Source organism: Macrobrachium nipponense, chromosome 13 (assembly GCF_015104395.2).
Source record: "Macrobrachium nipponense isolate FS-2020 chromosome 13, ASM1510439v2, whole genome shotgun sequence".
Taxonomy (NCBI): Eukaryota; Metazoa; Arthropoda; class Malacostraca; order Decapoda; family Palaemonidae; genus Macrobrachium; species Macrobrachium nipponense.
In genome coordinates, this window is record NC_087206.1 from 37,020,693 (window position 1) to 37,042,517 (window position 21,825).

Below are 21,825 nucleotides of genomic sequence, written 5' to 3' on the forward strand. Positions count from 1 at the left end.
ATTCGACCCATCCACAGTGTGCTGAGGTAATACAAGATTTGAGAAACAGATACAAGAATTTTTTGTTCAAACATGTCTATCCATGGATAGACAATGTTATTAAATCAAGATTGAATGTACAAATAGTTGAGGATGAAGAAGAAGAGGAAGAGGAAGAAAGAAGAAAAAGAAAAAGAGAAAGAGGAAAAACGGAAGAGAAGTAAACAAAAAAAAATGAAATGACAGAAAAAATAGGAAAACAAAGAACAAGATAAAAGTATGGATGCAGAGATACTCATTGATTACTACATATGAGGCAAATAAAGCAGCATACCTACGAAGAAATAAATTACGATATGACAACAGAAAAGCAAATCCCGAAGAGGCTCTACCCAGATCATACAATGACGGAAAGAGGAAAAAATAGACAAGAAAGACAAAATATGCAACCTTTTAAAAAGAGGGAATTGCAGATTTGGAGAAAAGATGTTACTACAAACATCCTAAGTTATGTCAAAACTATGAAAATATATGGTAAATGTGCATACTTAGATGGATATGGGATGATTGCAGAGATCTGCATCCAAAAATATGTAAAAACCTAAAAGAAGGAAAAGGATGTAAGTTCGACAAAAAATGCAAATATATGCACCCTGTAGCCCCATGAAATCATAATCAAAAAATAACCAACCAAGTAATAAATCCCCCCAAAATAAACAAAGAAAGAAACAAAGAGAGAAATCAAGAAATATCAGGTAAAAGAGAAAAGCAAACCACCAATGAGATATGCAGAGGTGTCAGCAAAAAAAATTTCAAAGCATCAGCTCCGAAATTCTACTCAAGAGATAATAACTGTTATTATTATGCAAGAGGATATTTGCAGAAACGGAGAAAATTGCAGATTCAGACACAAAATTAATAATTATGACGAAGGAAGGATCAAATATTATGGAAAAGTTTTGGATTTTTTAATGTCAGAATTTCTGGAAATGAAAAAAAAAGAACACCACATACCAGAACAGGAAAGAGACATGGGAAAATCCTTATTACTATCAGTATTAAATGAAGGAGAAAACACGCAAACCATCATAGTGATGAATGCGCAGGTTTAGTTTACGAGTAACTCAAAAAGAAAAATAGAGTACTTAGAAGAACTAAACCCAAAATGCAAACGAAATAGATATAATGAATATAAGTGAAACCTGGTATTTCCCAAGAGACTGGGAATGATGATCAAATAAAAGGGTCAAACTTATAGATCAGATAGAAAAAAATAGGAATCAAGGGGAACCGCAATATAGGGAAAGACAAAAAAAACAAGGAAAAATATATGAGAAATATAGTAACTCAGCATGTGAACTAATAGCGGTAGAATTAATCTGAAAAATTGATGAAACTAGTAATATATAGACCTCCTAATACTAAAGAGTTTGACTTAATAATTGAAAAATTGGATGATATATGTAGAAATCACAAGGACGGGACTATTCTCCTATCTGGTGACTTCAAACTTTCCTTTCTTTTCGTTAGAATGGAAAGAACGAATAGGAGATTGTGGTTTTGTACTTATACATATATAAAAAAAAGAGAGTAATAGTAGTGCAGAAGATAAGAGGCAAATTTGAAAAGCATTAGAATATGCTACTAGAATACAACATTCACAAATAAAATCACCATGCCAACAAGAAAGGAAAATACTTTAGACCTAGTATTTGTGAACAGATGAATTATGTTAAAGAAATAATAGTTTATAATGCGAGTATTTCAGGACCATAATGTCATAGAATTACATTCATTCCCAAAGCAAGTGAAAATAGAGATAAGCAAGAAATGAAAAAGTGGGGAAAAGGATATGGAAAATACAATTCTACAGTAAAAATATAAAATGGTCAGAAAATAATGAAGAATTAAACAAAGATTGGGATAACATTTTCCTAAGTGATGACAATAAGGTAAATACGGAGATATTATATAAAAATATGGAGATAATAGTGGAAAAAATATATACCGAAGAAGAAAAGTAAACAAAAATCATTCATGCATACCAAGAGACAGAAGGATCTTGTTCCAGAAAATCAGAAAGTGGGAAAAAAGGTCTTGCAAAAGAAAAAAAATGCATGAAAGTTATAGAACTAAAAAGTAAGAATAGAAAATGCAGACAAAAGATTATACAATCAAAAGAAAATGAAAAAACGGGACTTGGAAAGAAAAAACCCCTATTAAATATCAAGCAAAAACCCCAAACTATATACTCATATGATGTAAGAAGATGAATAAAAAGAAGAATAGAAATAGGCCCTCTGAGAATTGAAGGGAGATTAACGAACGAAAAAAAAGGAAATTTGCACATACTGGCAGAACGATATAAGAGAGAATTCACCCCTAGAATAGATAATGAAGATAAGATATAGAAGTAAGGATGAAAATAGTGAATATTTAGCTGACATAGATATTAATGAAGCTGATATTTGTGCAGGCTATTTAATGAAATTAAAAATGGAGCTGCTGCAGGCCTGATGGGAATTCCTGCTATTTTTTGTTAAAGAAAGTAGTTCATTCTATCGCAAAGCCACTTGCAATTATTATTAAGACAAAGTGTAGATACAGGCAAGATATATGATGAGCACAAATTAGCATATATTACCCCTACTTTCAAAAGTGGATCAAGACTAGAGGCAAGTAATTATAGGCCTGTGAGTCTAACATCACATATTATGAAAGTGTATGAAAGGGTAATGAAGAAAAATATTATGAAACATTTAATAAAAAATAATTTGTTTAATAAAGGACAACATGGTTTCGTACCCGGAAAAAGTACACAAACCCAACTGTTAGTCACCGTGAAAACATATTCAAAAATATGAAAAGCGGAAATGAAACAGATGTGGTTTATTTAGACTTTGCAAAAGCTTTTGATAAAAGTAGACCATAATATATTAGCGAAGAAAATTAGAAAAACACCCAATATCGTGGATTAAAGTAGAAGATGGTTAAAAGAATTTTTACACAACAGAAAAACAGATAGTTATTGCAAACGACGAGAAATCGGATGAAGCCAAGGTAATATCCGGTGTGCCGCAAGGTACGGTGTTAGCTGCAATACTGTTTGTTATTATGATTGAAAGACATAGACAATAATGTTAAGGATTCGGTAGTGAGTAGTTTCGCAGATGACACAACGAATAAGTAGAGAAATTACTTGTGATGAAGATAGGAACGCTCTACAAAGAGACCTTAACAAAGTATATGATTGGGCAGAGGTAAATAGGATGGTATTTAGCTCTGATAAATTTGAATCAATAAATTATGGAGACAGAGAAAGAAAGCTATATGCATATAAGGGACCTAATAATGAGACCATCACAAATAAGGAAGCAGTTAAAGACCTTGGTGTGATGATGATGGAACAATGTTATGCAATGATCAAATAGCAACTCTGTTGGCAAAAATGTAAAGCAAAAATGAAGGAATGTTGTTACGGCACTTCAAAACAAGAAAAGCTGAACACATGATTATGCTTTTATAAAACATATGTTCGTAGTCCACTTGAATATTGCAATATGATATGGTACCCACACTATCAAAAGGATATTGCACAAATAGAGAGTGTACAAAGGTCCTTTACAGCTAGAATAGAAGAAGAAGAACCATAGACATGGGAGACTACAAGTCTTAAAATTATATAGTCTAGAAAGGAGAAGAGAACGCTACATGATAATTCAGGCATGGAAAACAGATAGAAAGGAATAGCAGAAAATATCATGGAACTAAAAATATCAGAAAGAGCAAAGCAGAGGTAGATTAAATAGTGCCCAAAACTATACCAGGAAAAATAAGGAAAGCACACAGGACATTAATCCACTACGCACCAGCATCGATAATGCAGCGTCTATTCAATGCGTTGCCAGCTCATCTGAGGAATATATCAGGAGTGAGCGTAGATGTGTTTAAGAATAAGCTCGACAAATATCTAAACTGCATCCCAGACCATCCAAGATTGGAAGATGCAAAATATACCGGAAGATGTACTAGCAACTCTCTGGTAGACATTAGAGGTGGGCCTCACACTGAGGGACCTGGGGCAACCCGAACAAGATGTAAGGTCTGTAAGGTCTGTAAGGTCTCTCTCTCTCTCTCTCTCTCTCTCTCTCTCTCTACTACGGACAAAGATATATGTTTTTTTTTGTATGATAAATAATTGATTTACATTATTTTCAAATATTAATATTAATTTTATACAGCAATAATATCAATTCATTAAGAAAATACCATAGTGAATTAGTAAGAAGTGGAAGAATGAAGGAAATCCCAGTCTTCTTTCAGTAACTTTCCTTCTCTCAACTCCATGTACTACACTGTCAGATATATCAATTTCTGTGACAGCCAGGAGGGGGAAGAGCTGCTGTGTGTTGCAATCAAGTGCTCATGAAATTCCCCCCCCCCCCCCCCTCTCTCTCTATCTCTCTCTCTCTCTCTCTCTCTCTCTCTCTCTCTCTCTCTCTCTCTCTCTCTCTCTCTCTCTCCACACAAGATAATAATGTGGCATAGTGGTAACTCCCTCCCTCTCTTTCGCTGGAAGCGTTATTAAGTATTGTTTGAGAGAACAGAGAGAGATAATCTCTCTCTCTCTCTCTCTCTCTCTCCTCTACTCTCTCTCTCTACTCCTCTCTCTCTCTCTCTGAGATTGAAATAATTTATGGTACTAGTAAAGAATTTTTATGGTACTAGTATGTAAAATGTTATTGATAATTTCAGTTATTTAATAATAATAATAATAAAACTTAATTACAAAATTCATAATGGTCGTATTTTAAAGAGATGAAAATGACCATTCCATTTCACTTGTAAGGATAATTCCTCTTTCTTACTGAGATGAGAGTTTTTAATTTTTATGGTAGATGCACGTGTTTATTATATTTTCAAATAATAATAATAGAAGTAGTAATAATACGATAACTAATTTCAAAAGAAATTCTTCCCTTCGTCTTTTTTCTGTATCAATTTCCCTACCTCATAACTCCAGTGACACTCGGAGTTGGGAAAGTAACATTGCCATACAGTGGTCAACAAATTTAATGGTTTTATGTAATTCTCTCTCTCTCTCTCTCTCTCTCTCTCTCTCTCTCTCTCTCTCTCTCTCTCTCTCTCTCTCTCTCTCTCTCTCTCTCTCAATGAAATATACAGTAATTTGTGAATACAACAGTGTTGCACATGAAAAAAGTAAATAAGTGATAATTTAGAGATAACGTTATTGCAAATTAGTGATAAAAAATTTCCCTGTGGACATGTTTTCAACAACAAGTCTTTCCGGCTTATGACGATTTTCGGGTTAAGACGCGTCTTAAGAACGGAACCCCCGTCGTAACCCGGGGACTGCCTGTATTGGCTGGCCCCCTTAATGTGTTCTTTCCTGAGCATGGGAGATCTTGTGGAAGTTGGTAGCTAAAGGTGATTATAGTTTTCTCTGGTGATGTAAAATCTTGGGTATCACAAATAATTCAGCAGAGGAATATTCCTGCAAGATGCTACAGTGAAGGGTTGTGGTGCCTTTAGGGATAATATGGAAATGTCAGAAGTTTTGAACAAGATTTGAGAAGCTTAAACACCAAATATCTTGAATTCTGTTAGTCTGAAAGAACTGATACATTGTAAACTTTTGGCAAAGCTAAGGTAGCTGTGTTCTCGGTCAACTCATCTTCCCTATTACACATTTGTAGTGGCGGTGTGTAAATGTTTGTGGGATATACATTTATATATGGTTATGGAGATATGTATTATGGCTTTCAGATATATCTTGTAAGCACCAATCACGTAATTGTATACAGGTAGTGTTCAAGTTGTGATAATTCATTTCTAGCAATAAGCCGATGTTTACAATGGGGTTAGCAAGTTAATACTGATACTATAGGTTTTTTAAAATTTTTAAAAGTTTTGCTTGCAACGCGCACAGGCAGCAGTGTAGAATCAAGGAAGCAACACGCACAGGCAGCAGTGTAGAATCAAGGAATGAGTGAGACCACATTACAATAGCCTAACTTATCCCATCTTCTAGTTAAATAGGTTCTAAAACAGCAAAAGAGGATTGAAAGTACATGTTGTTTTGACGTTATACTTGTGTAAATGTGTACAGACATGAACAACTGAATGAGAAACAACTGTTTTTGCCAAGTGCAACTGAATTTGATGATAACAACATCTTTGGCATGTATTTCAACCATTGTACAATAGTAAACAATTACGTAGTTATGTTACAAATGAGTTTATGCTGAATTGGACCAATATATTATCTTTTTTTTTTTATTTTTTATATAGATATATATATATATATTATATATATATATATAATATATATATATATATATATATATATATATATATCATATATATATAAACGAGTAGATATACCTTTACATTTAAACTAAGATATAGCTGAACCTGAGAAAACTATTGAAGTTGCTAATAAATATTATCATGCAAACTAAGGGCCGTGAAAGAACACATTTTACTGGTGTTTTCATGCCAATAAAAGATAAATAATGTAAAGCTTGTAGTACGACGAAATCCAATAATACTGTTTGTTGTCTTGTATTGCTATTTGTATTATAAAATACAAACAAGCCGATCGTGTTTTGTTTTTGGAAAAATCAGACGACGGCGGATTTAAGATTATTTTGCCGTATTCAACTCGATTCAGAGTGATTTTCTTGCTTCTGTTAGTGTAAAATAATCTCCAGAAATTATTTGTAAATGACAAGGTTATTTTTTCTTTATCTGAGGTTTGTAAGTTGAAAATCTACTTAAATATGTGAACTAGACTTAGTTTTTATTTTCCGTTAATAGATGCTGCTGTTTTCTGGTTATCAGTATGTACTTCAGTGTTTTCGGGTTTTGCCCAAGCACCAAGAGACCCTCACAAAATACAAAGTTAATGAATACCATCTTTTCTGGGCTCTTTTAAAAAGTTATGCTTTACTTCACTCTATCCAATAATACTGTTTATATTACACTACTATAGCATTATAAATACAAACAAACTATCTATGCTTTGGTTTTGGAAATAGCTAATGGCAGAGGCAGGGTTATTTCACCCTACTTGACTTTATTCAGAGCGATTTACTTGCTTCAATATAGCATAATTCAGAGCGATTTACTTGCTTCAATATAGCATAAATAGGTTATTGTTCGTTATATGAATTGCTTTTAAGTTGATACATAACTTAAATATATGTTTTGTGTGAACTCACTATTTTTTTTTTTAATAGATGGTGTTGGGAGCATGTTATTTTGTGTTGAAAAAACTGATTATGTTCGTTTTCATCCTATTTCATAATGATAACAGTAAAATGTGCTCTTTCAATGTCAGTATTTTAATTTAAAATACTGTTTTTCTCCACTTATTTGCAGTAGAGTTGCATTCATGTTGCTGATGCACAATAATTGAAAGCCATTAGCATTGACACTGTGAATATTTTGTATTCTCAGCTTCAGCTACAACTGCAGTTTGTGAATATTTTGTATTCTCAGCTTCAGCTACAACTGCAGTTTAAAGTTAGTAGTACTATACTGTATATTCCTTGCCAATCTTTTCTCCATACCAAATAAAGGTATAATGCAAAAATATTTAAAGTCCTCTTCTACTTGACTAATTTCGAAGGCTTAAATGCAAGCAAATCATTGTAATCGGATTCGGTTCAGTTGTTGTAACAGAACAGCTGTTATCGTTCAGTTGTTGGTGGCTGGCGCATTTAACCAACGATTTTAACAGTACTAAAAGTACTTTTATCATTTCTCATTTGCCTTTGTAGCTGATTTAACTAGAATAATAGGATAAATAAAGAGATGGAGAAAATGTTAGTAGACTGGAAAAGGTGACTGAAATTCAAAATTTTCATTAAAAAGTTATTAAATAATAGGGCAGAATAGGCATTGTTAATAAGTCTTAAGGCACTTCACTGTAAGGTGGATTGTGAGGCCCGTTAGAATTTTGGTTACAGGCGAATTTTGTTTGCCGTCAGGCCCCTAGGAATGGAACCCCTTGCCCTTAACCGTGGTTGCCTATACATATACATATGCTAGACTAACTCTTGTTAGTTACTCGATTTCTCTTTGAACTCAATTATCATAAGCCAATCTGCATTAAAACTAGAGAATTTGCTGAAATTAATCATTACTATACCATTCATGTATGAAGTATACTGCATAATGTAGGCTAGGCTACTTTATATGTAAAGGTGGTACTGATTACCCTAGTGTAGGCTAGGCTGTATTCCAGATACAAATTTTCCAACAAACAATGGGTTTTTTTTGGACCCTAACCCCATCGTAAGTAAGAGATTACTGTAATTGATGTTGATTCCAGATTTGGGTTTTTTTTGGACCCTAACCCCATCGTAAGTAAGAGATTACTGTAATTGATGTTGATTCCAGATTCTATAGTGTTTGTCTGGTCAATCAGAGCCCTTTGTCCCTGGGACAGAAGCCAAGGGTATTGTTTAGCTCTGGTTCCCTTTGAGCCATTTGCCACTGGGGAGTTCAGCACTCCCATTTGTTGCTGAGGCTGTTCACCACCAAGGAGTTTGGTGCTGTGTGGTACTTAATTACCTGTGCACCACTTTTCCGTACAGTGCTCTCATTTGCAGCGCTCTTTTGTTCATGACACGACTAAAGACAGCACTCCCGTACATGCCACTCCCAGTAGCAGCAGTCATTTCCTCCATTTCTGTAGGCAGTACTTGCATGCACTGTTTTTCTCCTTGCTCTTGATCTTTTTTGGAGTATTTAAAGTCCTCTCCACTGTTGACTGCTACTTGCCATTTGTGGAAAATCCCTCAAGACTTTGAAGACTTTACTCATTTTTGTTTCTAGTGTTCTTGCTCTTCACAAATAGAACAGGATGAGTTGCAGATTATGCTTTGTTAGAACCATGGTCTGACATTGTATGACTACTGATTTTTTATTATGTTGAAAACTCACTGCTGTGTCAAGTGTAAACTTGTTGACGCAATGCGGAACTTGATTGGGTCTACTTAGACTGGGTGAATTCATGTGTAAAGGATGCAGCTTGGACCACTCCATGCAATATGCAGTAATGCCTCAATTGACCGGTTTGACCTTGCGGCTGTTTTCAGGCAATTGAAAAGATCATGCAGTGTAAGAAAATACCTGAGGAATATACGTCAAGATTTCCTTTTTTGAGAAGTTGATAGCCTTTTGTAAGAAGTTATGTACGTAATCAAATTTCATGATTATGCAAGTTGATACCCCGTAAGATGGTTGTGCCACCAGTTTACCTCGTATGGTGAACTGTGGACAATTTTTGAATTGTTTTTGCAGCATCCCTTTGTCCCCTTGCTACAAAACCCCCTTTCATTCCTTTTATTTTTTGTATTTCCGTTTCAATAAATCTTTTCTTTCATCTAAATTTGGTGTTTTCTCCTCTTTGTCCCTTTAATTAAAAACCTCATTTACACTTGTTTCCCTTTCAGTGTGTAATGACCTCATAAGACCCAGTGCCTGGCGTTTGGCTTCAATTTCATGTGCCAGTTCCGATATAAGATGCCTATAGTTGGCCACCAGAAAATTAGATAAGTCAGAAAGGCTGATGGGGTATCATTTTTGGACGAAATTTTGTTAGGATTTTCAACCTTTGTTCACAACATACATCACTAAGGCTGTCTTGGATAGGTTCAAGGCTATGGAGCAGACCTTAGAAGAGAAAGTCTATTCCAAGAAAGCTTTTTCCAAATGCACCCGTAATTTCTGGGAAAGTCTTTTAGGTTTGATGCTTTCCTTGTAGATCAAGTTGCATGATGTTCATGCAATTGCTACACCATATAATTGCAAGGAAAACCTTTCCTTACCAATTTTATAGAGGTGTACTGCCCATAGGAAGGGGGAAGGGAAGTTTACCTTCATCTTCATTAATACTTTCTGGTTTGTATATATTTCTTTGCTATGTGGAGTCAGTGGCACAGGACTCCTTCCACACATAACTGCATGGGTACAGGACTCCGTCCACTCTTTACTACATATAGTTTAATGTGGCATCCTTTATGAGATTCTCGGTCTTGTGGTATGACCCTAAAGATTAATAAATGTAGCCTTTGGAATATGGTTTTTCATCAGGTAAGGAAACACCATTGGCTGCATTTAATTTATAGTAATGTATGACTTATAGAGGGATAGCTGATTTTACTTTTCAAACTTATTAATGTGGGAATGGGCAACATAAGAGATATATTCATTTTAAGAATTAAGGTTTTTTTTTTTTTTTTTTTTTTTGCTATCCGTTGTACCTTGATGGTGCAGAAGGTAAAGGTAACTGAGAGATAAGTAGTTAAAAAAAAAAACCTTGAATTAAATATCCACATTCTAAATCAAACCATATAAGGGAAGTGAAATAAAAGTAGTAGAGTTTGATAGTTAACATAATGTGACAAGCTTGCTGTAGTTGGAGTAGGAGTATAGTAGGTAGCCTAAAACACCTAAATTGTTGAATAGCAAAGGCACCACCTTATTTTGTCATTGCTGCTATTGTGGTTGAATGTCCTTTTGTCCCAAGTACTTGGATTTTAAATGTCCTGCATCACCCGTTTTTTAATGACTGATAAGCTCGTCATCTACATACTCAAACAGTTGTAGGATTTTATTTGCTTAAGACTGATGGTCCATATATAACACAATAACAGTAATGAAAATATATATCTTGTCAATTTGGCAATATTACTGTAATGCTTGGTGGGTATAAACATTCATCTGATATAATGCCAGGTTTTTAGAGGTAACGGAATTGTACTTGGCAGGAGAATGGGTGCTGTCGTTGTATCCAGATCATCTCGAGCATCAGTATTATCTGTACACCCAGGGAGTGGTGCTGTACTTCCTCAGACAAGTTTCACCCTTGGAGCAACTGGTACAAGTGGAGAAGGTATAGTTTTTTTTTTCATCGATCCTTTGCAGTTTTCAGAGGTCCCTTGTACATGGGACGGGTGGTTTGTTCCAGGTAATAGCTAACAGCTGCTTCATTTTCAATATGCCCTTTGTTTCCTGAAATAAAACTGAAGTGAGATGATTTTAATAGTAAGAAGGTGGTGACTATTGTCATCAGTGATTTATTTACAAAATCCTTGTTTGTATTAAATCCTGTCATTTGCCAATAGTAAGTTGATGTATTGTGGCATAATTAACCCTTAAACGCCTAATCGACGTATTTTACGTTGACATTTTTTGTCCTTGGGTTCCGACCGGCCGTAATTTACGTTGACATACAAAACGTTTTTTTTTAAATTTGCGGAAAAATACTTGTGGCCTACCAGCCAAAAACTTTTGAATCAGGTGCCTTGGGGGATGCTGTGAGTTCACGAACCAAGGTGTTGTTTTGTTTACAATCGTTAAGCAGGCGCGCAAGCGCCAATTTCTTTCTTATCGCACTAAAAAAGTATCGTTTGACCACATCCTTTGGAAAGTATTTTCGGTCACTTTGACATAATTTTTGCACATTTTTAATTATCGTTTTTTACATGAAGTATTATATATGAAAAATGTGTGGGAATTTATGTAGAATACAACAACAAAAATACTCATGATTGTAGCTTTTAGCATTTTAAAGGAAAATAATTTTCATATACATAACAATAAGTGCCAAAATTTCAAACTTAAACCAATTGGTCAACTTTGGACTCTACCGAACAAATGGTCGAAAAACGCAATTGCAGGCTAAAATTCTTATATTCTAGTAATATTCAATCATTTACCTTCATTTTGCAACATGTTGGAAGTCTCTAGCACAATATTTCGATTTATGGTGAATTTATGAAAAAAACTTTCCTTACGTGCGTGCGGTAACTCTTCCGAAAAAATCTCACGTGCAATTGTTGTAATGTTTGCACCATTTTAAAGTAGCCGTTACATAATGTTTTATATATGGAAATTGCGCAATTTCATGCACAATTCAACTAGAAAAAACCCATGGTTGTAGCTTTTATCAGTTTTGAAATATTTTCATATAAATAACGATAAGTGCCAAATTTCAACCTGTTATCGGTCAACTTGACTACCGAAATGGTCGAAAAAACACAATTGTAAGCTTTAAAAACCCTTATACTGTAATATTCAATAATTTACCTTAATAATTTTGCAACAAATTGGAAGGTCTTCTAGCACAATATTTTGATTTATGGTGAATTTATGAAAAAAAATCACCGAAATGCGTACGTCGCATTATCATAATATTTGCTCCATTGCATAGAGTTTTATATATGAAAATGTCCGCAATTTTATGTAGAATACAACAAAAAATTATTGAAGGTTGTAGCTTTTCTCATTTTTGAAATATTTGCATATAAAAAAAAATATATAAAAAAATTAGACATTCGGTCAACTTTAACTCGTCCGAAATGGTCGAAAACTGCAATTGTAAGCTAAAACACTTACAGTATAGTAATATTCAATCATTTATCTTCAATTTGTTTCATTTTGAAACAAATTGGAAGGCTCTAGAACAATATTTAGATTTATGGTGAATTTTTGAAAAAAAACTTGTTTACATCCACGCGTTACGAATTCATGCATATTTTTGTGATAATATTTTCTCTTGTGTTGCTTTGATCAGTTTTACAATGTGTATATACCAAAATGATCGCCAATTTTAGTGTACAATTACAACGAAAATAAATTAACTAGCTTTAAACCGTTTTGCTCATAGCTCGATTGAAATACATTATAGATGAAATTTTGTTTTTGCGCTATCATATATCGCATTATTTTATATATGATAATGATATTTTTTCTAATTTCTGGTGGTTGCATACTAAACTTCAGGCAGTGACAAGAAAAGGAGCCAAAATGAACTCTTAATCTTGAAAACTAAGCGCACTGTTTTTGATTTTTTGAAAAAAAATATTTTTTCGCTTTGGCACTCACTCCGAGACCCCCTCGGCACACGGGAGAGACGTTTTTATTATACCCCTTAGGCGTTAAGGGTTAATCTCTTTCTTGTACTTACAGTCCAAGTGTTAACAAGTCAAGAATTTCTCTCTCTCTCTCTCTCTCTCTCTCTCTCTCTATCCCTCTCTCTCTCTCTCTCTCTCTCTCTCTTCTCTCTCTCTCTCTCTCTCTCTCGCGACATGCAGTTAATTGGTCAAATACTTTGACGAGTGTTGGACTAAAATATAAAAACATTGGTTTGTCGGACTGTTGTTTATGCTTGTTAACAATCGGATATTGTTCCATAACACATTTCAATAGCTATCTTTTGATTAAATAATTTTTACAATGAGGATAAGTGAGATGTTACTTAGCTAATAAGCAAGTAGCAAGATAATGGAAACACTTCTTTAGCTATCTTCCTGGTAGAGTAGCATGATAATGTAAACATTGCATTCATTACCAGAGTGATGTTGGTGTTGAATTTTTTCTCTGACTTTTATTTCCGCAAGACATGTTGGCAGGATTAATAATTATTGTTTTAAGGGGTTTTCACTGCTTTAGCTTCTTAGTGTGTTTGCTACTGCAACGAATTTGCAATGAATTTAACACTTATCAATCTTTCCAAATTGTGCGGTAGCCTACGGGAAACCGACTTGCACGTTTACAACCCTGTGCGATGTGGCAACGCTGTAGCGCGGTATAAAAAGTCAGGTTGGCGCCTTCAGGTCAGCAGAGCCATATTGAGACATACAAAACTATCTCGATACAGTAAATCATTTTAAATTTTTTTTTGTATTCACTTCGAAAGTAGCAAACAAACATCAGAGTATAGACATATGAAGTGAAAAAACAATCACGACAAAATAATATATGACCAAAATATTACACAGAAGACAAAAGCAAAATTTTTCAACACAAACTAAAGAAGTACATGAGGAAAAAAAAGAGCTCTAATAATCAGGGCTTTTACACACACACACACACACACACACACACACACACTCTCTCTCTCTCTCTCTCTCTCTCTCTCTCTCTCTCTCTCTCTCTCTCTCTCTCTCTCTCTCTCTCTCTCTCTATGAAATATATGGTAAATGTGCATACTTAGATGGATATGGGGATGATTGCAGAGATCTGCATCCAAAAATATGTAAAAACCTAAAAGAAGGAAAAGGATGTAAGTTCGACAAAAAATGCAAATATATGCACCCTGTAGCCATGAATCATAATCAAATAAATAACCAACCAAGTAATAAAATCCAAAATAAGAAAGAAACAAATAAAGAGAGAAATCAAGAATATCAGGTAAAAGAGAAAAGCAAACCACCAATGAGATATGCAGAGGTGTCAGCAAAAAATTTCAAAGCATCAGCTCCGAAATTCTACTCAAGAGATAATAACTGTATTTATTATGCAAGAGGATATTGCAGAAACGGAGAAAATTGCAGATTCAGACACAAAATTAATAATTATGATGAAGAAGATCAAATATTATGGAAAAGTTGGATTTTTTAATGTCAGAATTTCTGGAAATGAAAAAAAGAACAACATACCAGAACAGGAAAGAGACATGGGAAAATCCTTATTACTACCAGTATTAAATGAAGGAGAAAACACGCAAACCATCATAGTGATGAATGCGCAGGGTTTAGTTACGAGTAACTCAAAAGAAAATAGAGTACTTAGAAGAACTAACCCAAAATGAAAAGAAAATAGATATAATGAATATAAGTGAAACCTGGTATTCCCAAGAGACTGGGAATGATGATCAAATAAAAGGGTTCCAAACTTATAGATCAGATAGAAAAAATAGGAATCAAGGGGAACCGCAATATATGGGAAAGACAAAAAACAAGGAAAAATATATGAGAAATATAGTAACTCAGAATGTGAACTAATAGCGGTAGAATTTGAATCTGAAAAATTGATGAAACATAGTAATATATAGACCCCCTAATACTAAAGAGTTTGACTTAATAATTGAAAATTGGATGATAATATGTAGAAATCACAAGGCAAGGACTGGACTATTCTCCTATCTGGTGACTTCAACTTTCCTTTCGTTCGGAGAATGGAAAGACGAATAGGAGATTGTGGTTGTACTTATAACAATATAAAAAAGAGAGTAATAGTAGTGCAGAAGATAAGAGGCAATTTGAAAAGCTATTAGATATGCTACTAGAATACAAGATTCAACAAATAAATCGCCTGCCAACAAGGAAAGGAAAATACTTTAGACTAGTATTTGTGAACGAGATGATTATGTGTTAAAGAAATAATAGTTTATGAATGCGAGTATTTCAGACCCATAATGTCATAGAATTAACAGTTCATTCCAAAGCAAGTGAAAATAGAGATAAGCAAGAAATGAAAAAGTGGGAAGGATATGGAAAATACAACTTCTACAGTGAAAATATAAAAGTGTCAGAAATTAATGAAGAATTAACAAAGATTGGGATAACATTTTCGTAAGTGATGACATAAGGGTAAATACGGAGATATTATGTAAAATATTGGAGAAAATAGTGGAAAAATATATACCGAAGAAGAAAAGTAAACATCATTCATGCATACCAAGAGACAGAAGGATCTTGTTCCAGAAAATCAGAAAGTGGAAAAAAGGTCTTGCAAAGAAAAAAAATGCATGAAAGTTATAGAACTAAAAAGTAAGATAGAAAAATGCAGAACAAAAGATTATACAATCAAAAGAAAATGAAAAACGGGACTTGAAGAAAAAACCCTATTAAATATCAAGCAAAACCCCAAACTATTATACTCATATGCGAAGAAGATGAATAAAAGAAGAATAGAAATAGGCCCTCTGAGAATTGAAGGGAGATTAACGAATGAAAAAAAGGAAATTTGCAACATACTGGCAGAACGATATATGAGAGAATTCACATCTAGAATAGATAATGAAGATAACGATATAGAAGTAAGGGATGAAAATAGTGAATATTTAGCTGACATAGATATTAATGAAGCTGATATTGTGCAGGCTATTAATGAAATTAAAAATGGAGCTGCTGCAGGGCCTGATGGAATTCCTGCTATTTTGTTAAAGAAAGTAGTTCATTCTATCGCAAAGCCACTTGCAATATTATTAAGACAAAGTGTAGATACAGGCAAGATATATGATGAGCACAAATTAGCATATATTACCCCTACTTTCAAAAGTGGATCAAGACTAGAGGCAAGTAATTATAGGCCTGTGAGTCTAACATCACATATTATGAAAGTGTATGAAAGGGTAATGAAGAAAAATATTATGAAACATTTAATAAAAAATAATTTGTTTAATAAAGGACAACATGGTTTCGTACCCGGAAAAAGTACACAAACCCAACTGTTAGTCCACCGTGAGAACATATTCAAAAATATGAAAAAAGCGGAAATTGAAACAGATGTGGTTTATTTAGACTTTGCAAAAGCTTTTGATAAAGTAGACCATAATATATTAGCGAAGAAAATTAGAAAAACACAATATCGTGGTTATAAAGTAGGAAAATGGTTAAAAGAATTTTTACACAACAGAAAACAGATAGTTATTGCAAACGACGAGAAATCGGATGAAGCCAAGGTAATATCCGGTGTGCCGCAAGGTACGGTGTTAGCTGCAATACTGTTTGTTATTATGATTGAAGACATAGACAATAATGTTAAGGATTCGGTACGTGAGTAGTTTCGCAGATGACACAAGAATAAGTAGAGAAATTACTTGTGATGAAGATAGGAACGCTCTACAAAGAGACCTTAACAAAGTATATGATTGGGCAGAGGTAAATAGGATGGTATTTAACTCTGATAAATTTGAATCAATAAATTATGGAGACAGAGAAAGAAAGCTATATGCATATAAGGGACCTAATAAATGAGACCATCACAAAATAAGGAAGCAGTTAAAGACCTTGGTGTGATGATGAATAGGAATGTTATGCAATGATCAAATAGCAACTCTGTTGGCAAAATGTAAAGCAAAATTGGGAAATGTTGTTACGGCACTTCAAAACAAGAAAAAGCTGAACACAGATTATGCTTATAAAACATATGTTCGTAGTTCCCACCCCCTTGAATATTGCAATATGATATGGTACCCACACTATCAAAAGGATATTGCACAAATAGAGAGTGTACAAAGGTCCTTTACAGCTAGAATAGAAGAAGTTAAGGACCTAGACTACTGGGAAAGACTACAATTCTTAAAAAATTATATAGTCTAGAAAGGAGGAAGAGAACGCTACATGATAATTCAGGCATGGAAACAGATAGAAGGAATAGCAGAAAATATCATGGAACTAAAAATATCAGAAAGAGCAAGCAGAGGTAGATTAATAGTGCCCAAAACTATACCAGGAAAAATAAGGAAAAGCACACAGGACATTAATCCACTACGCAGCCAGCATCGATAAGCAGCGTCTATTCAATGCGTTGCCAGCTCATCTGAGGAATATATCAGGAGTGAGCGTAGATGTGTTTAAGAATAAGCTCGACAAATATCTAAACTGCATCCCAGACCATCCAAGATTGGAAGATGCAAAATATACCGGAAGATGTACTAGCAACTCTCTGGTGAACATTAGAGGTGCCTCACACTGAGGGACCTGGGGCAACCCGAACAAGATGTAAGGTAAGGTAAGGTCTCTCTCTCTCTCTCTCTCTCTGTTATTTTCTATTCAGTTCATTACCTTTTCAGTGTGTTGTTTTTGAGTTGAAATGGCTTCATATTTTATCTTTTCTAATTGAGGTGGGGTTTGGCGCACATTAAGTGCTCTAGTGTTAGTCTCGGGCTCTTGTAATGCATTTTTATTTCATTAGTTTTGTGTGGCTCCAAATGAATCTCATTTCAACAGTTGTTATCTAAGTTCCTAAGGCTGCTGTTTTGTTTAATCCATGATGATTCAGAATAGGGGAACTGCAAGCTCTGTTTACAGGCCAGTCCTTTTAGAATGTTACACTCTCGGCATACGTACGTCAGTATGCCATGCTTTGCAACACAAAATCTGGGGGTTGTGGAGGACTTCGCCATGCCAGTTCCAGTAGGCGTTAAACCATGCTTGCGTTGCATGTAGATTTGCGGCGCAGTGTACTGTGCTGGCTTTACGTCTGTCAGCCCATGTCCTGTTTACCAGCTGTCGAAGGTCATATCACCGTGAAGATGCCCACGATCCACATACGTGGGCATATGCCATCAAGATACTTGAGTGTGTGACCCCCAGCTTAAGAGTCAAATTTCAGTGCTGGACAAATATTTTTACGGACCTTTAACAAGTAACTTCCTACCTGGATAAGAGTATCAGAGACAGTAGCCAGGAATTTTCTTCTCCCTTTACGTTGGCCATTCTGAAGAAGAGAGAACTCTTGTCCTTTCACCACCAAGGAATGTTCTCAGACACAGAGGTCTACCCTTCTTTACTCTCCACCATTTTCCTGAGGTTACAGTTAGTTGGGTATTTTCCGAACTTCAGATGAAGTCTACCCTGGACCTTCTCTCTCTCTCTCACTCAACCAAGTTTTCTTGTGTTGCCGCTACTAGCTCGCACCCTTTACTTCCACAGGTGCCAGCTCCATCATGGCAGAGAAGCTCTAGATCATACCCTAGATTAGCTCCGTCATGGCAGAGAAGCTCTAGATCATACCCTAGATTTGGGGGAAGAGTACGTCTCAATCCACAAATCATAGGAAATCCTCCTCCAAAATCCCTGCTAAGAAGTAAAGAGCCAGTCCTCCACAGACACCTGCAGGAGCAAGGTTCCTCCAGTTTGGATGAACTGGGAAGTAAGAGGAGCAGGACCTTTGTACATATAGGGTTGAGAGAAGGCTACAACATTCCTTTCAAGAGCGTTCCACCCTTAGCCTACTCGGAAAATTCAGAAATCAGACATTTATTACCCTGTCAGAGAGAAGATTCGTCACTCCTGCAGAAGACGGACATAGAGTTGTTAGTAGTCCACTAACTCCCGGATTTTACAACTGAATATTAATAAGTCCCCCGAGGCCTTGGGCCCTTGATGTCCGTGTTAGATGTAAGCATTTTGAATGTTTTTGTCCGAAGACAGAATTCATAATGCAAAGAATCGGATGGTTTTGTTACACTTCTTCAGAGGGAACTGGATGGTGTCCATCAATGTGGACGATGCATAATTCCGTATCGCAATTCACCAAGACTGAGAAGTTTGTTCATTTTGTTTTCAGAGACTACCAATGCAGAGCTCTGTGCTTCAGGCTTTCAGCATCCCCACAAGTGTTTACATACTCATCTTGGGGCCCCCCTTGCGAATGGCTGCAACTAGTCGAACGATTTGCTTCTTCAGTCACATTCAGAGAAGTACACACACGACGTGCAGAAAATTCCATCATCGGCAGGAGTTGGGTCTCCTGATTAACTTGAAGTTACACGGTTAGTCTCCTGTCAGGATTTTGTCTTATTTGGAGATGATAAAACGGTGGCTTTCGGCTTTTTCCATCCCCACAAAGAGTGAAGTCTTGCTTTCAGTAGGTGGACCATTTGCTAAGCCCTTCAAGATTGCTCAGCAAAGAAGTGGAGGAGCCTGCTGGGCACCCTAGCCTCTATAGAACAGTTCATGTCGTCTGGGAGTCTTCACATGAGGAATCTCCAGCTCTTCCTAAAGATATCTGGATTGGGGAAAAATTTCCAGACTCATTTGTGTTCCAGGCAACATCTGAAGTAAAGGAGGACCTGTTCGTGTCATTTGTGCTACCATGGTGGAGATCAGAAGACAGGCTATTAGAGGGGAAATCCCTTCTTCCTCTGAGCCCCAACCTTGTATTCTATTCAGATGCATCCAGTCCAGGTTGGGGAAATTTCCTGGGAGACCACAAAGTGTTGGGGACATGGGATGTTCAACAGAGAGTGGCACATCAGTTTGAAGGAATTTAAGACTATTCACCCGGTGCTGTTGGAGTTTGCGGACCAGGTCAGCAACAAAGTAGTAACTGTCCGCTCGGAAACCCCTCTCTTACATCAAGAAACTGGGAGGAACGCATCTTTTCTTTCTGCGAAGCAGCAAGAACCCTTCTGTTATGGACAGCTAGGAACCACACCAGAATCCTAACAAAGTTCATACTAGGGAAATTCAACGTCCTGACGGATGAATTAACTAACCCCTTCCCTCTCACATTTTTTATCCCAAATTCCAGTCTTTATGAAGTATATTTTTTTATTGTTTATTTCTAAAGTATATGCTAAAGTGATAAATTACCTGGAATATTTCTGCGGGAGGTGGGGGGGAGAGGGTGGTTTATCATCCGAAGTTGTTATTCTTTGCCAGCCTTGGTTATCAGGAATATCATCATCATCTTCATCCTTCATCTGAATTATCAGAGTATTGGTGAAGTCGTATCACCATCACTTTTGCTTCCCTGATTGTCCATTCCATCATAGTACTGCTGTATCACTATCACTCGCTGCTCATGATAGTTATATCAATAATAAAAGAAAAATCCACAAAAAACAATAGAAGTCCTGACTGATGAAAGGACGCGTCTCAAATGGCTAAGTAACGCCAAGATAGCTACAATTTTTTATTAGAAGGCACTTATATCCATAGAAAATGGCTTTCTGATGGTGGGAGACTAATATAAACAAAGCCGAGTTTATTCGGATTTGCTAGGAAAGAGATAACAGAATTTCGAGTATACTCGGGCTTACTGTGAAATATGACGGTTATCTTAAACCCGTGAATACACGGGGTTGAGTGGGAAGAGGTTAAGCTGCAAGAGGCAAAATCTTTGTACAGTGTGTGGTTTTTAGCAGAACAAGCTCCTTCTGATAGGAACTCTGGATGACAACTACAGTCGAGTGCAAACCCGTTCTATCAGAGCCGGGAGTGCTTTATTGCAGGGAGAGAGTGAATCCGGAGAACGTGAATAAGGGCCCCTAACTGTATGATCATTCATTTCTCATAACGTATGAGACTTTTTCTAGTGTTAAAATTTAGGCAGTACCTTGTAAATTTTTATTATTGACATGTTATCAAGGAAGAAAGCATAAGACTCCCTCCTGTTGCCCGAACCAAGAGAGTACAGTTTACCCAGAGCACCTGACACTTGCAGTGGATGGGTTGTGGTTTGTACCTCAGTGTTACTTCAGTGTGTGTGGTACTGTGCCCAGGGCAAATTGTAGTCCTTGTGAGCAATTGGAATTATCCTTGCTTCAAGGCTCCCCTTAAGTAGAGGCAACCCTTGGCTTTACTGCCGCTCCACTACAGGTCAAGTAGAGCACCAACTAGAGGCAGTCTCAACTACAAGCTCTTTTAACTAACAAGGAGCGACAAGCATGGTTTCAATGGCAGCAGCTTATCTATTTCTAATTCATTACATGACTTGAATGTTGTAGAGTAGATTATGTCCAATTATCCCACCTCCTGTTAGTGTGGGAGTCAGCTATGTAATTACTCTAAGGTTGCATAATTTAAAATGATGGTGTTATTATAAAACAATGTGTTAATTATACTTAAACAGTAATTACATGCTCAAACCCCTCCCTCCTTCCCTGCTGATGAACATTAGCATAAATTGAATGAACTAATTGGCTGTCGTTCGTAACCTTTTCGCTAGGGGACGAGACTGTGTCACCTACACACATGTCTGTGTTGCTATCGTGAAATTTGAATCTATGTACTGCTGCGAGTAAGAGATGAACCAGACTACTGAGCTGAATACCAGCTCTCTAGGGCTGGCCTGAAGGATTAGATATTTTTACCTGGCTAGTAACATATTACTTTCGTAGCAACGGAACCCAACGGAACCTACAGCTGATTGTGGGATCCGAACCACATTATATTGGAAATGAGTTTTTAATCACCAGAAATAAATTCCACTGATTCTGCATTCGTAGAGCAGGGAAGCAAACTTGTACCACCAAATCGGTAGGCAGGCATGTAACCCACTCATCCAACAAAG

General features: G+C 35.9%; 1 protein-coding gene across 7 annotated transcripts in view; it reads left to right on the plus strand.

Annotated features, from left to right (window-relative positions):
- LOC135225745 (uncharacterized) overlaps positions 1–21,825 on the plus strand; it is a 221,641-nt gene that overhangs the window by 66,331 nt on the left and 133,485 nt on the right. For 3 of the 7 annotated variants that reach the window (XM_064265144.1, XM_064265141.1, XM_064265140.1), the window contains exon 5: positions 10,782–10,906. The exons of 2 other annotated variants lie outside the window; for them this stretch is intronic. In XM_064265144.1, coding sequence (XP_064121214.1) covers positions 10,782–10,906 — 125 coding nt within the window. Of the gene's footprint in view, positions 1–7,383; positions 7,436–9,464; positions 9,487–10,781; positions 10,907–21,825 lie in introns of those variants that run through there. 2 more of the 7 variants (XM_064265142.1, XM_064265143.1) reach the window with 2 other exon arrangements.